A 13,957-nucleotide genomic window follows, 5' to 3' on the forward strand; every position below is an offset into this window, starting at 1 on the left:
GATTTACACATTTTACTGCATTTTGGTTGTTTCTGCTGCAATTTTTTAAAATTGTGATAATGCCCTAATTTGCAGTGTTGCTGTGAAATACCACCACAATGCTTAGAAAATCACAGCAAAAATACAGTTAAAGATGCAAAAAGTTTCTCTGCCTCAGGAGAGGTGTAAAACTGCCACATATCCTGATCCCATAGAGATGGCAGCAGTATTCATATCTGGGAGGGGAGGTGTATAACTTCTATATATCCTAATCCTATTGAGATAGCAGCAGCAGCAGCAGTATACAGATAGAGCTGGGAGGGGAAGTGTAAAATTACTACATATATTGATCCCATGGAGATAACAGCAGTATACAGACAGAACTGGAGGGGATGTGTATAACTACTATACATCCTGATCCTATTGAGATAGCAGCAGTATACAGACAGAGCTGGGTGGGGAGGTGTGTGCCTACTATATATCCTTATCCCATAGAAATAACAGCAGCAGTAAACAGAGCTGGGGGGGGGGGGGTAGGTGTATAACTACTATATATTCTAATCCCATAGAGATAGCAGCAGCAGCAGCAGTAGTAGTATATAGATAGAGCTGGGAGGGGAGGTATAAAACTACTAAATATCTTGATCTCATAGAAATAGCAGCAGCAGTATACAGATAGAGCTGGGAGAGGAGGTGAAAAACTACTACATATCTTGATCCCATAGAGATAGCAGCAGTATACAGATAACTGGAGGAAAGGTGTATAACTACTATATATCCTGATCCCATGGAGATAGCAGCAGCATACAGATCAGGGAGGGGAGGTTTATAACTACTATATATCCTGATCCCATAGAAATAACAGCAGCAGTAAACAGATAGAGCTTGGGGGGGATAGGTGTATAACTACTATATATTCTAATCCCATAGAGATAGCAGCAGCAGCAGCAGCAGCAGCAGCAGTAGTAGTAGTAGTAGTATATAGATAGAGCTGGGAGGGGAGGTATAAAACTACTAAATATCCTGATCCCATGGAAATGGCATCAGTATACAGATAGAGCTGGGAGGGTAGGTGTATAACTACCATATATTTCGATCCTATAGATATAGCAGCATTATACAGATCTGTGAGGGGAGGGGCATAACTACTATATATCCTGGTCCCATAGCACGAGAGCGAGCGAGCTGGAGAGTAGATGTATAACACTTTCATATACTGATCCTATGGAGATAGCAGCAGCAGTATACAGATCTGAGAGGGCAGGTATATAGCTACTATATACTCTGATCTCATGAAGATAGCAGCAGTATACAGATCTAGGAGGGGAGCGGTCTGAGGGCTAGTAGCAAGAGGTCTGGTAGGTGATGATGTTAACAAAAAGTCAGAACCCAGAACTGACCTCCCGCTCTGACACATCGCCGAAAGGTTGGATAGTGAGACTAGTGATCACATGACCCAGTTACTGTAATAAAACATCCAGCTGGAATAAAACAACTGGCTGATGACGGTGAGTGTATATGATATGGGGGGGAGGAGTGTAGACTATTTCACCACTGACAGCAGAGATGTTGACATTTTAAAGGTATATGAAAGCTCATGACGTCAGCAAGATCAGATAAGTATGTGACCCCCCCCCCCCCCACTTACCCTGACATATCAGACGCCATCCCTATAGAGCATTGTTTCCCAACCAGGGTGCCTCCAGCTGTTGCAAAACTACAACTCCCAGCATGCCCGGACAGCCTTTGGCTGTCCGGGCATGCTGGGAGTTGTAGTTTTGCAACAGCTGGAGGCACCCTGGTTGGGAAACAATGCCATAGAGGACAGGTTGCGGGAGGTGACAGCTGGGACGTTGCAGTAGTCAGGCTGCCGTGACACAGAAGTAATTACCCTCCGGCCCGTCCCACACGCACGCTGCTGCGGGATCACAGGGAACCTGTTTATCTGGTGCCTCATATCACATTCTCTTCAGTTGTTTTTTTTTTTTTTCTATGACCTTTGACCAATTTTCCTGATATTAGAAGTTGACTTCCTGGTGTTCGATGCCAGTTCCTTCAGGTCGCCCTGGCATCGAGCTCCGCCATGCACTGGAGGCTCCCGAGACGCCTGGCAGGGAAGAAGAGGTCTGAGCTCCTCATACAATTCAAGCAATTTCCTCCGCTCTGCCTTTGCCAGGAAGTTTTTTTTTTTTTTCTTGTTCTCCCTTTTGCTGCTGAGTAATACGGTAACTTTTCTTGTTGCAGCATGCAGGCGACCGAGAGAGATGCCGCCTCTGCCGGGGACACGGGCTGGTCGGAGGGCATGCCAACCATGACGGAGTCTCGGCCGGGATCTCCTCAAGTCGCCAGCAAGTCGCAAGCCTTTGATCTCTTCAACCTGGTCGTCTCCTACAAGAGGATCGAGGTCTACCTGGAGCCGGTCAGAGACGCCTGGGATACGGTCAAGTACCTGCTGAGGTAACGTTCTGTCCATGTAGCAGAGTTGGATTTGTCATTTAACCAGGATAGCATCTTTTTTTTAATACATACAATGACTGATTAAGGCAGTGTTTACCAACCAGTGTGCCTCCAGCTGTTGCAAAACTACAACCCCAAGCGTGCCCGGACAGCCGAAGGCTGTGCGGGCACGCTGGGAGTTGTAGTTTTGCAACAGCTGGAGGCACACTGAAGATGTCAGAGCTGAAGATGCGTGGCAATAGGGAAGTGTTTCCCAACCATTGTGCCTCCAGCTGTTGCAAAACTACAACCCCCATAATGGCCAGACAGCCTTTGGCTTGTAGGAGTTGTAGATTTGCAACAGCTGGAGGCACACTGAAGATGTATGAAGATGTCAGAGCTGAAGATGCATGGCAATAGGGAAGTGTTTCCCAACCAGTGTGCCTCCGGCTGTTGCAAAACTAAAACCCCCATAATGCCCGGACAGCCTTTTGGCTTGTAGGAGTTGTAGTTTTGCAACAGCTGGAGGCACACTGGTTGGGAAACAATAGTCTCAGGCAGTGTCTCATCTATTGCAAATCTTCGCCATGCCCAGACAGCAGGAGGAGTTGTCATTTTGCAACAGCAGGAGGCACACTGGTTGGGAAACACTGGTAAAGTAACATTACTGTCTATTAAAGCATTTCTTATTAATGTAGCAGAGTTTAATTTTTCACTTTTTGAGGTTGTACCTTTTTTTTTTTTTTTTTTTTTTAAATCCTCGTGACAACTTTCTAAGGTAGTATTTCCCAGCCAAGGTGCCTCCAACTGTTGAAAAGCTCATGGCTGTCCGGGAATGCTGGGAGTTGTAGTTTTGCAACAGCTGGAGACTCCCTGCTTGAGAAACACTACCTTAGACAGTAACATTACTGTATGTTTAACACGTCTCTACTTGATGTAGCAGAGTTTATTTTTGTCATTTAATTCTTTAGGGATAGATATATATATATATTTTTTTTTTTTTTTATAATAATAATAATTATTTTTTATATCCATGTGACAACGGTCTACGGTAGTGTTTCCAAACCAGCGTGCCTCCAGCTGATGCCATACTACAACTCTTAGCATGCTGGCTGTTTGAGCATGCTGGGAGTTGTAGTTTTGCAACATCTGAAGGCACAATGGTTGGAAGCACTGTTCTAAGTCAGTATTCTCCAACCTGAGCCTCTTCATCTATTGCAAAACTACAACTCTCATTATGCCCGCAGAGCAGGAGTTGTAATTTTGCAACAGCTGGAGGCACACTGCTTGGGAAACATTGGTAAGGTATGTATGTTAAGCGCGTCTCTTCTTGACAGAGTTGAATTTGTCATTTAACTCTTTGGGGTGGAGAAATATATAATTTTTTATTTTCTCATCCATGCGACAACTGTCTAAGGTAGTGTTTCCTAACCAGGGTGCCTTTTGTAGGACTACAACTCCCAGCATTCTCAAACATCCTGAGGAGTTGTAGGTTTGCTCCTGGTTAGGGAACTCCTGTAAAAGGTGTTAATTGTTGTGTAATAAAGTTCTGCAACTTTATCCTGTAATTGACATTTAACCTTCTCACTCTTCTCAGGATCTCTGCTTGCAGTCAATGAATAGTAACCTTCTACCGCTTTAGAGAAGGACCCTTATATTTCTCATAGCACAGAGATTTCTACAGTATAGTCATTTGGACCCCTGTACTGATACAATGTAACAAAAAGAACAGTCGCGCTGCTGATGTATATAGCCCAGATTGTCTAGGCTGGACCATTGTAGCAACCATGCACCTTTTGGACTGGGCTAATTCTGAACAGGGTGTTGCCTCTTGATAAATGTTTCGCAAACAGGGTGCCTCCAGTTGTTGCAAAACTACAACCCCCAGCATGCCTGGACAGCCTTTGCTGGAAGAGTAAGTTTTGCAACAGCTGGAGGCACATTGGCTGGGAAACCCTGCTGTAGATGTTAACAATATTTTAGTTCACTGACGGCAAGAACAGATTTTAAAAATGGTGAGAACTTTAAAGAGGTTATTCAGGATTTTTTTTTTTTATATATATATCAACTCGCTCCAGAAAGTTAAACAGACTTGTAATTTACTTCTATTAAAAAATCTTAATCATTTCAGTACTTATGAGCTGCTGAAGTTGAGATGTTCTTTTTCTGTCTAAGTGCTCTCTGATGACACCTGTCTTGGGAACTGTCCAGAGTAGAAGCAAATCCCCAAAGCAAACCTCTTCTACTCTGTGCAGTTCCCGAGACAAGCAGAGATGTCAGCAGAGAGCACTGTTCCCAGACAGAAAACAACAACTCAACTTCAGCAGCTGATAATTATTGGAAGGATTAAGATTTTTTATTAGAAGTAATTTACAAATCTGCTTAACTTTCTGGAGCCAGTTGATTTAAAAAAAATAAGTTTTTCCTGGAATACCCCTTTAAGGCTACATTCACACTATGGAATTCCGGTCCCATTCCTGTCAATGGAATTTGGTTGCATATTCCACACGAAATAATTTTCTAATATTGCCAGAAAAAAATGATCTGTCATTCTTTAGATGGAATCTGCGCGGGAGACATTACTGTCCATGGGGATGGCAATGTCTGCACGGTCCTAGCGCCGGCTGATTCGGTCGCCAACAGGCGCGTTTAGAATCTCCAGAGGGAATTTGGCAAACCCACCTCTTTAAAAGTCAACGGGTATGTCTGACATCATTGTTTTGAACAGTCGGGATCTCAGGGCTGAGACCCCCACCTATCGGGGTGTTTGGGAGTCTATGGGGTCATCCAGGGAATGTATATTTATGGTGTATTCCTAATTTTAGCAATTTTCATTTTTCTTCTGGAATTAGTGGTGAGGGGGGGGGGGGTCTGACTGCCGCAGTCCCATCCGATGGCCTGAGTGGGAAACCCAAATATTTGGTTCCGTCCAGGCCGCAAGGTCGCGATCAGAAGAAGGATGGATGGATTGGTGATCAAGCATCTACCAAAGATTATGATACTGATGGATGTAGCAAAGCCCAGTCCCATAATCTGGTGTTTTCCAAACAGCGTGCCTCCAGCTGTTGCAAAACTACAACTCCCAGCAGGCCCGGACAGCCGAAGGCTGTCCGGGCCTGCTGGGAGTTGTAGTTTTGCAAAAGCTGGGGACACACTGTTTGGAAAACACTGCCATAGACTTTGAATGGAGCTCCAGGACCCATTCTAGACTCCATTTACAAGCCTCCTAGTCGTGGACTTGTAGCCAGGGAGAAATGGTTGATCGGGGTCCCCTATTTTTGGCCGTCCCCGCAGTCAGACCCACAACAATCCACACACAACATATCGGAGGAGATTTATCCAAACTGGCGCCTTAGGAGAAGTAGTTGTTGCCCATAGCAACCAAGCAAAGTGTGGTCTGACTGGTTGCTATGGGCAACCACCCTACTTTGCACCAGTTTAAAGGGGTACTCCACTGGAAAACATTTTCTTTTAAATCAACTGGTGCCAGAAAGTTAAACAGATTTGTAAATTACTTCTAATAAAGAAAATCTTAATCCTTCCAGTACTTCTCAGCTGCTGTATACTACACAGGAAGTTATTTTCTTTTTGAATTTCCTTTCTGCCTGACCACAGTGCTCTCTGCTGACACCTCTGTCCATGTCAGGAACTGTCCAGAGCAGGAGCAAATCCCCATAGCAAACCTCTTTTTTGCTCAGACAGTTCCTGACATGGACAGAGGTGTCAGCAGAGAGCACTGTGGTCAGAAAATAACTCCCTGTGTATTATACAGCAGCTGATAAGTGCTGGAAGGATTTGGATTTTTTTAATAGAAGTAATTTACAAATCTGTTTAACTTTCTGGCACCAGTTGATTTAAAGGGTACCTCTCATCAAATAAACTTTTGATATATTTTAGATTAATGAATGTTGAATAACTTTCCAATAGCATGTTAATGAAAAATATGCTTCTTTCTATTGTATTTTTCCCGATCAGTCCTGTCAGCAAGCATTTCTGACTCATGCTGGAGTCCTAAACACTCAGAGCTGCCAGCCTGCTTTGTTCACAGCCAAACAGGCTGTGGACAAAGCAGGCTGGCAGCTCTGAGCGTTCTCCTTTGTGAACAAAGCAGACTGGCAGCTCGTAGTGTTTAGGACTCCAGCATGAGTCTGAAATGCTTGCTGCCAGGACTGGTAGGGAGACCCCTAGTGGTCATTTCTTCAAAGTGGAAAATTAAATAGAAAGAAGCATTTTTTTTAATAGCAAATAGCATGCAATTGTAATGTTATTCTGCATACATTAATCTATAATATATCAAAAGTTTTTTTGATGAGAGGTACCCTTTAAAAGAAAATGTTTTCCAGTGGAGTACCCCTTTAAGTCTCCATTGTTGTACAGTGTCAAAAGCGACATACTATAGCCATAGCCTGATGCTGATCACGTGACGTCTGTCATTGTGGACTCTCTCGTCTGCTTTCTTCGGCTTGTGGCGCCGCATACAGCCGAGTCATGTGATCTTGGCACGGTTTCCTTTCGTGAGTTGCTGCGGGCGTCAGACACTTGCATCGAGGTGTATTGTGTGGGCGTCTAAACATGTCTGTTATCTGTGGGATCTATACGTTGTAAAGATAATTTTCTATAGTGTCTATCTCTTGTAAACTGTAAAGAATACAGACCTACAGCGCCCCCCCATTGGCAGTGTCTGTTGTTGTAGATAACCTAACCCCTAGGCCGAAGCCCGGGGTCAAAAAACCCTTATTGCTCAACCCTTAGGCTAGGTTCACACTGTGGAATTTCTGGGCCTAATTTCTTCCGGAGATCGAGTTGGCAGCACTAGGACCGCGTGGACTACATTGCCGTCCCCATAGATGGCAATGCATTTCTGAGCAGATCTCCCAAAAGATCCACCCAGAAGTGCATTGCAGTCTATGGGGGAAGCAATGCAGTGTGCTCGGTCCTAGCGCCGCCTGCTCATTCTCCGGCAGAAATTCTGCAGTGTGAACCCAGCCTTAAAAAGTAACTTTTATTTGTCTCCTTAAAATATTCCCCTGTGTGAAGCTTAAAATAACTACTGACAAGATAATACAATCAATAACGAGGAATATCTCCCTTTCAGTGCTCGTTGTGGTGCTGCAGACACTCGCACTATACTTGTCAGTAGACAGATTAAAAACTGTACCAATTGCCACCCCTACATGTTTCTCAAGAGGTATATTTGGCAAATGTGGCCCAAAATGGCGGGGGAGGGTATTTATAACCTTTCTACCTCAGTGTCATCATTGGTACGGTTTTTAATCTGTCTACTGACAAGTATAGTGCGAGTGTCTGCAGCACCACACCGAGCACTGAAAGGGAGATATTCCTCGTTATTGATTGTATTATCTTGTCAGTAGTTATTTTAAGCTTCACACAGGGGAATATTTTAAGGAGACAAATAAAAGTAACTTTTTAAGGGTTGAGCAATAAGGGGTTTTTCACCCCGAGCTTCGGCCTAGGGGTTAGGTTATTGTTAGTTTGACCCCCAACCAACCTGGTCATTGTGTTGGTTTTGTTGTTGTAGACCCCCCTCTGTGGGCTATAAACAGACTTATGGGTCTATTCTTGTCCATAGGCGGTATCTGGTATTGCAGCTCAACACCTGCAGGGTATAAAATGATCTACAGCGCCATTCTTGTCCATAGGCAGTGTCTGGTATTGCAGCTCAACACCTGCAGGGTATAAAATGATCTACAGCGCCATTCTTGTCCATAGGCAGTGTCTGGTATTGCAGCTCAACACCTGCAGGGTATAAAATGATCTACAGCGCCATTCTTGTCCATAGGCAGTGTCTGGTATTGCAGCTCAACACCTGCAGGGTATAAAATGATCTACAGCGCTATTTTTGTCCATAGACGGTATCTGGTATTGCAGCTCACCCCCTGTATGATAACAGATATGGAGCGCCATTTTTATCCACAGGCTGTGTCTTGTATTGTAGCTCAGCCCTATGGACTGTAAACAGACCTGCAGCGCCGCTGTTATCCATAGGCCATGTCTGGTATTGCAGCTTAGCTCCTGTAATAAGATCTATGGTGCCATGTTTGTCCACAGGCTGTGTATGGTTTTGAAGCTTAGCCCCCATGGGCTGTATACAGATTTACAGTGCAGTTTTTGTCCAAAGGCTGTCCTGGTAGTGCAGTTCATCTCCTATGGGCTCTATATGGATCTACAGTGCCACTTTTGTTCACAGGACATTTCTAGTATTGCATCTCAGCCCCTATTGGTTGTAAACAGACTTGCAGCGCCACTTTTGTCCATAGGCTGCTTCTAAAATTATAGATATAAACAGATCTACAGCACCTCTCCTGTCCATAGGTTGTGAATGGTATTGCAGCTATGTCCCTATTGGGCTGTAAACAGATTTACAGTGCCCCTATGGGGCTGAGCTGCAATACCAGACCCAACCTATGACCAGAGTGGTGCTGTTTACAGAAGACCCTTGGGGTTCATTGCTTTGTTCTACCTAAGAGTTAAAAATCGGAAGATATAATGCACTCCTTTTCTTGCATAAAGGGGGTTGTAGTCTGTCCCTGATCTGATCGCGGGGACATTTTGCTGTGCTCCCTGCATCTTATAGTTTATCGAGGATACACGTATCGTATGGTGACTGTTACAGTGAAATTCCTTTATTCTGAAATTATAAGGGAGTGATTAAAAAATAAATAAATAAAATCTATCAGTTCCCATTGATTCGGAATTAAAGTATTTTTGCGCTTCGCAGCCATAATCTTTAGTATTGTGTTATTATTTGTCTAATTTTTCTTTTTTTCCTCCCCTAGATGGCAAACGCCAATTGTTTCCCTTCTCACCTGTTTTCTGGTGAATATTTTGCTGCTCACGTTAAATGAAGGTAAGTGATCATAATTCTGCTCATGTGCCCGTCATGTCTGAGTGAGCAATGAGCTATTATTACTTTGTTGGCACCGTATTGTATTATATATATGGCACAGATCCTGGCCGATAATTGTACTAGATGTTTCTATACAGACTCCCACAAGTCACTTTCAGGAAATGTTCTTTAATAGGGCGTCCTGTCCTTTAAAAGGGGTTGTCCAGAAAAAAACTTTTTTTTTTATATATCAACTGGCTCCAGAAAGTTAAACAGATTTGTAAATAGCTTCTATTAAAAAATCTTAATCCTTTCAGTACTTATGAGCTGCTGAAGTTGAGTTGTTCTTTTCTGTCTAAGTGCTCTCTGATGACACCTGTCTTGGGAACTGTCCAGAGTAGAAGCAAATCCCAATAGCAAACCTATTATCCTCTGTGCAGTTCCCGAGACAAGCAGAGATGTCAGCAGAGAGCACTGTTGCCAGACAGAAAAGAACAACTCAACTTCACAGCTAATAATTATTGGAAGGATTAAGAGTTTTTAATAGAAGTTATTTACAAATCCGTTTAACTTTCTGGAGCCAGTTGATATATAAAAAAAAAAGTTTTTTTCCTGGAATACCCCGTTTAATGTCAAATTTCTAAAATTGTAATGGGATCCGTTCAGGAAAAAGTTTAGGACCAGGATTAGGGAACTCTGGGCGTGTGCGACCATCTGAAGTTAGAGAGCCCATTGCTATAAGGAAAAACATGCTGTGCACCTAGATGGATGAGACAAGCATGGCTGCCTTTACTGGCTCTGCAGGGGAGTTCTATTCAATTCCTGAATGGACCTACCTATTATGTAGTGATAAATGCCTTGCTCCTGGTATTAGTGTGGTAGCTATAGTGGTTGCTGTTACCTCTGGGTCTAGAAGATAAGGGCCCAAGGCAAACCTGGCACCATGTCTGTCAGCAGAGTTATTGTAGTAAATGTTGGACCTGTGAAGGACCTGACCTGGAAGTAATGAGTAGCAATAAATCTTGAGGTCTCATAATGGGGTCTGAATTAGTTTGGGCATCTGGTCTGGGGTCTGAATTAGTTTGGGCATCTGGTCTGGGGTCTGAATTAGTTTGGGCATCTGGTCTGGGGTCTGAATTAGTTTGGGCATCTGGTCTGGGGTCTGAATTAGTTTGGGCATCTGGTCTGGGGTCTGAATTAGTTTGGGCATCTGGTCTGGGGTCTGAATTAGTTTGGGCATCTGGTCTGGTGATCTGAATTTGTTTTGCTATTTTGTCTGGGGTCTGAATTCATTTTGGCCTCTGGTCTGGGGTTTGAATTTGTTTTGGCCTCTGGTCCCGGGTCTGGATTAGTTTTGGCATCTCCGTTGGGGTCTGAATTAGCTTTGGGGTCTGAATTAGCTTTGGCATCTGCTCTGGGATCCAAATTAGTTTTGGCTACTACTCTGGGGTCTGAAAGAGTTTTGGCATCTTGTCTTGGGCCTGAATGAATTTTGCATCTGTCTTTGGGTCTGAATCAGTTTTGGCATCTGGCCTGGGGTCTGAATTTATTTTGGCCTTTGGTCTGGGGTCTGACATAATGTAGTTTTGGCATTTGCCCTGGGGTTTGAAATAGTTTTTGCCCCTAGTTTAGGGTCTGAATTAGTTTTGGGTTTCAATATATAGGTCTGGGGTCTGAATTAGTTTTGGGGTCTGGAGTTATTTTTGAGTCTGGTGTGTAAAAAACTTGGGTTCTGGAATTTTTACGAAAACAGGGTTCATTTGTATGGCATGTTGGCAGAGCTGTGCCAGCCTTCTAATCTCCTAAAATATTATCTGTGATATGGCTTGCTATGGGGCTGCCACATTGTATACTTTTAGCATTTGTATATCTTTGTATGCCTCCGTATGAAAGCTGAATCATAATGGAACACTTTTATAGTTGTACAGAGTCTTAATATGTCTGTGTACCCATATATTTTGTATAGTGACATGTTAGTTTTGTCATATGCAGTGCGGACGGGGGGGGGGGGGGGGCAAAATCAAGTAGAGATGAGCGAACTTACAGTAAATTCGATTCGGCACGAACTTCTCGGCTCGGCAGTTGATGTCTTATCCTGCATAAATTAGTTCAGCTTTCCGGTGCTCCGGTGGGCTGGAAAAGGTGGATACAGTCTTAGGAAAGAGTCTCCTAGGACTGTATCCACCTTTTCCAGCCCACAGGAGCACCTGAAAGCTGAACTCATTTATGCAGGTTAAGTCATCAACTGCCGAGCCGAGAAGTTAGTGACGAATCGAATTTACTGTAAGTTTGCTCTTCTCTAAAATCAAGCTTAACTTTTCACCAAGGCCCATAAACCTTTAGCTACACTTCTGCCTTTATAACTGGGAAGACTTCCCGGAATGGCCGACCATCTGCCATTTATAGTACATTTTTGATTTCCCCGCTATTATTTACTTTTTAGGTGTCACTCTTTTTAGTATGAAATAATATTCTTGGATACACACGCCGAGCCTTACATACAAGCCCTCTTTGTTACAGCCAGTACAGTATGACGTGGGGCGCGGTGTGTTTACTTAGGTTGATCTGCACAGATAATAGTACAAAGGACGGGTCATAATCTCCCGGGCTTGTTAGAAAAAAAAGAGTTGTGTCGCAGGTGACAGGTTGGGATGAGATGTTTTGTTCCGATGTGACAGACAGGTGCGCCGTTACGGTAACCACAGGCGCTAACCTGTGCCGCTCCGTGTAATACACGTGAAGTCGATTAAGACTTGATGATACACTCAGGTGGAAACGTCGGCTCCAGGTCTTCTGTTCAATGTGATGTCGGCTTTTTTTTTTTTAAGTGCTGACAACTTGTGGACAACTAATGTCTATAGGCAGGCTGCCTGTGTTTTCAGGGACGTTCCGCAAATATCCTGCCTAAATCTAGCACACAATAAAACAAATATATATAAGTTTACTATAGGCTCTGAAGGTGTCGACATTACTTTTAAAGAAGTACTCTGGTGGGAAAACAGTTTTTTTCATATCACCTGGCTCCAGAAAGTTAAACAGATTTTGTAAATTAGCACAATAGACGAATGTAACCAGCACATAAAATCCCGAGTTTATTGACATCTCATTAAAAGTTCCATAGAAAGGCAGGTAGGGGAGTACACATTAGGCACTATCACGTACGGTTACCAGCTTGGAGATGTGTCCCTTCACGCCAACGCGTTTCGCGTTTGCATGAAAGAAAGGCAGGTAGGGGAGTACATATCGGGCAATATCATGTACAGTTACCAGCTTGGAGATGGGTCCCTTCACGCCAACGCGTTTCGCGTTGGCATGAAAGAAAGGCAGGTAGGGGAGTACATATGGGGCAATATCACGTACAGTTACCAGCTTGGAGATGGGTCCCTTCATGCCAACGCGTTTCGCGTTGGCGTGAAAGAAAGGCAGGTAGGGGAGTACATATCAGGCAATATCACGTACAGTTACCAGCTTGGAGATGGGTCCCTTCACGCCAACGCGTTTCGCGTTGGCATGAAAGAAAGGCAGGTAGGGGAGTACATATCGGGCAATATCATGTACAGTTACCAGCTTGGAGATGGGTCCCTTCACGCCAGCGCGTTTCGCGTTGGCATGAAAGAAAGGCAGGTAGGGGAGTACATATCGGGCATTATCACGTACAGTTACCAGCTTGGAGATGGGTCCCTTCACGCCAACGCGTTTCGCATTGGCGTGAAACAAAGGCAGGTAGGGGAGTACTTATCTGGCAATATCACGTACAGTTACCAGCTTGGAGATGGGTCCCTTCTCGCCAACGCGTTTCGCGTTGGCGTGAAAGAAAGGCAGGTAGGGGAGTACATATCAGGCAATATCACGTACAGTTACCAGCTTGGAGATGGGTCCCTTCACGGCAACGCGTTTCGCGTTGGCGTGAAAGAAAGGCAGGTAGGGGAGTACATATCAGGCAATATCACGTACAGTTACCAGCTTGGAGATGGGTCCCTTCACGCCAACGCGTTTTGCGTTGGCGTGAAACAAAGGCAGGTAGGGGAGTACTTATCTCGCAATATCACGTACAGTTACCAGCTTGGAGATGGGTCCCTTCTCGCCAACGCGTTTCGCGTTGGCGTGAAAGAAAGGCAGGTAGGGGAGTACATATCAGGCAATATCACGTACAGTTACCAGCTTGGAGATGGGTCCCTTCACGCCAACGCGTTTCGCGTTGGCGTGAAGGGACCCATCTCCAAGCTGGTAACTGTACGTGATATTGCCTGATGTGTACTCCCCTACCTGCCTTTCTATGGAACTTTTAATGAGATATCAATAAACTCCGGATTTTATGTGCTGGCTACATTCGTCTATTGTGCTGCTTGTCTTGAGGATTGCCGTGCACTGGGGGGGGGTCTCAGGTGAGCTTATCAACTCCTTTTCTACTAGATTTGTAAATTACTTCTATTTTAAAAATCTTAATCCCTCCTGTACTTATCAGCTGCTGTATGCTCTACAGGAAGTTGTGTAGTTCTTTACTGTCTGACCACAGTGCTCTCTGCTGACGCCTCTGTCCATTTCAGGAACTGTCCAGAGCAGGAGTAAATCCCCCATAGCAAACCTTTCCTGCTTCGGACAGTTCCTGACACAGACAAAGGTGGCAGCAGAGAGTACTGTGGTTAGACTGGAAAAGAACTACACAAACTTCTCTGGAGCATACAGCAGCCCATA

At 44.3% G+C, this 13,957-nt stretch overlaps 1 protein-coding gene across 5 annotated transcripts in view; it reads left to right on the plus strand.

The window, feature by feature from the left end:
- The window catches only part of ZFYVE27 (zinc finger FYVE-type containing 27), a 116,520-nt gene that overhangs the window by 14,799 nt on the left and 87,764 nt on the right, over positions 1 to 13,957 (plus strand). For 2 of the 5 annotated variants that reach the window (XM_056529759.1, XM_056529758.1), the window contains exons 2-3: positions 2,224 to 2,436; positions 9,213 to 9,283. In XM_056529759.1, coding sequence (XP_056385734.1) covers positions 2,225 to 2,436; positions 9,213 to 9,283 — 283 coding nt within the window. In that variant the 5' untranslated portion in view covers position 2,224. Of the gene's footprint in view, positions 1 to 1,534; positions 1,563 to 1,918; positions 2,104 to 2,223; positions 2,437 to 9,212; positions 9,284 to 13,957 lie in introns of those variants that run through there. The other 3 variants (XM_056529761.1, XM_056529757.1, XM_056529762.1) reach the window with 3 other exon arrangements.

The sequence above is a fragment of the Hyla sarda genome, chromosome 7, assembly GCF_029499605.1.
Source record: "Hyla sarda isolate aHylSar1 chromosome 7, aHylSar1.hap1, whole genome shotgun sequence".
Classification (NCBI taxonomy): Eukaryota; Metazoa; Chordata; class Amphibia; order Anura; family Hylidae; genus Hyla; species Hyla sarda.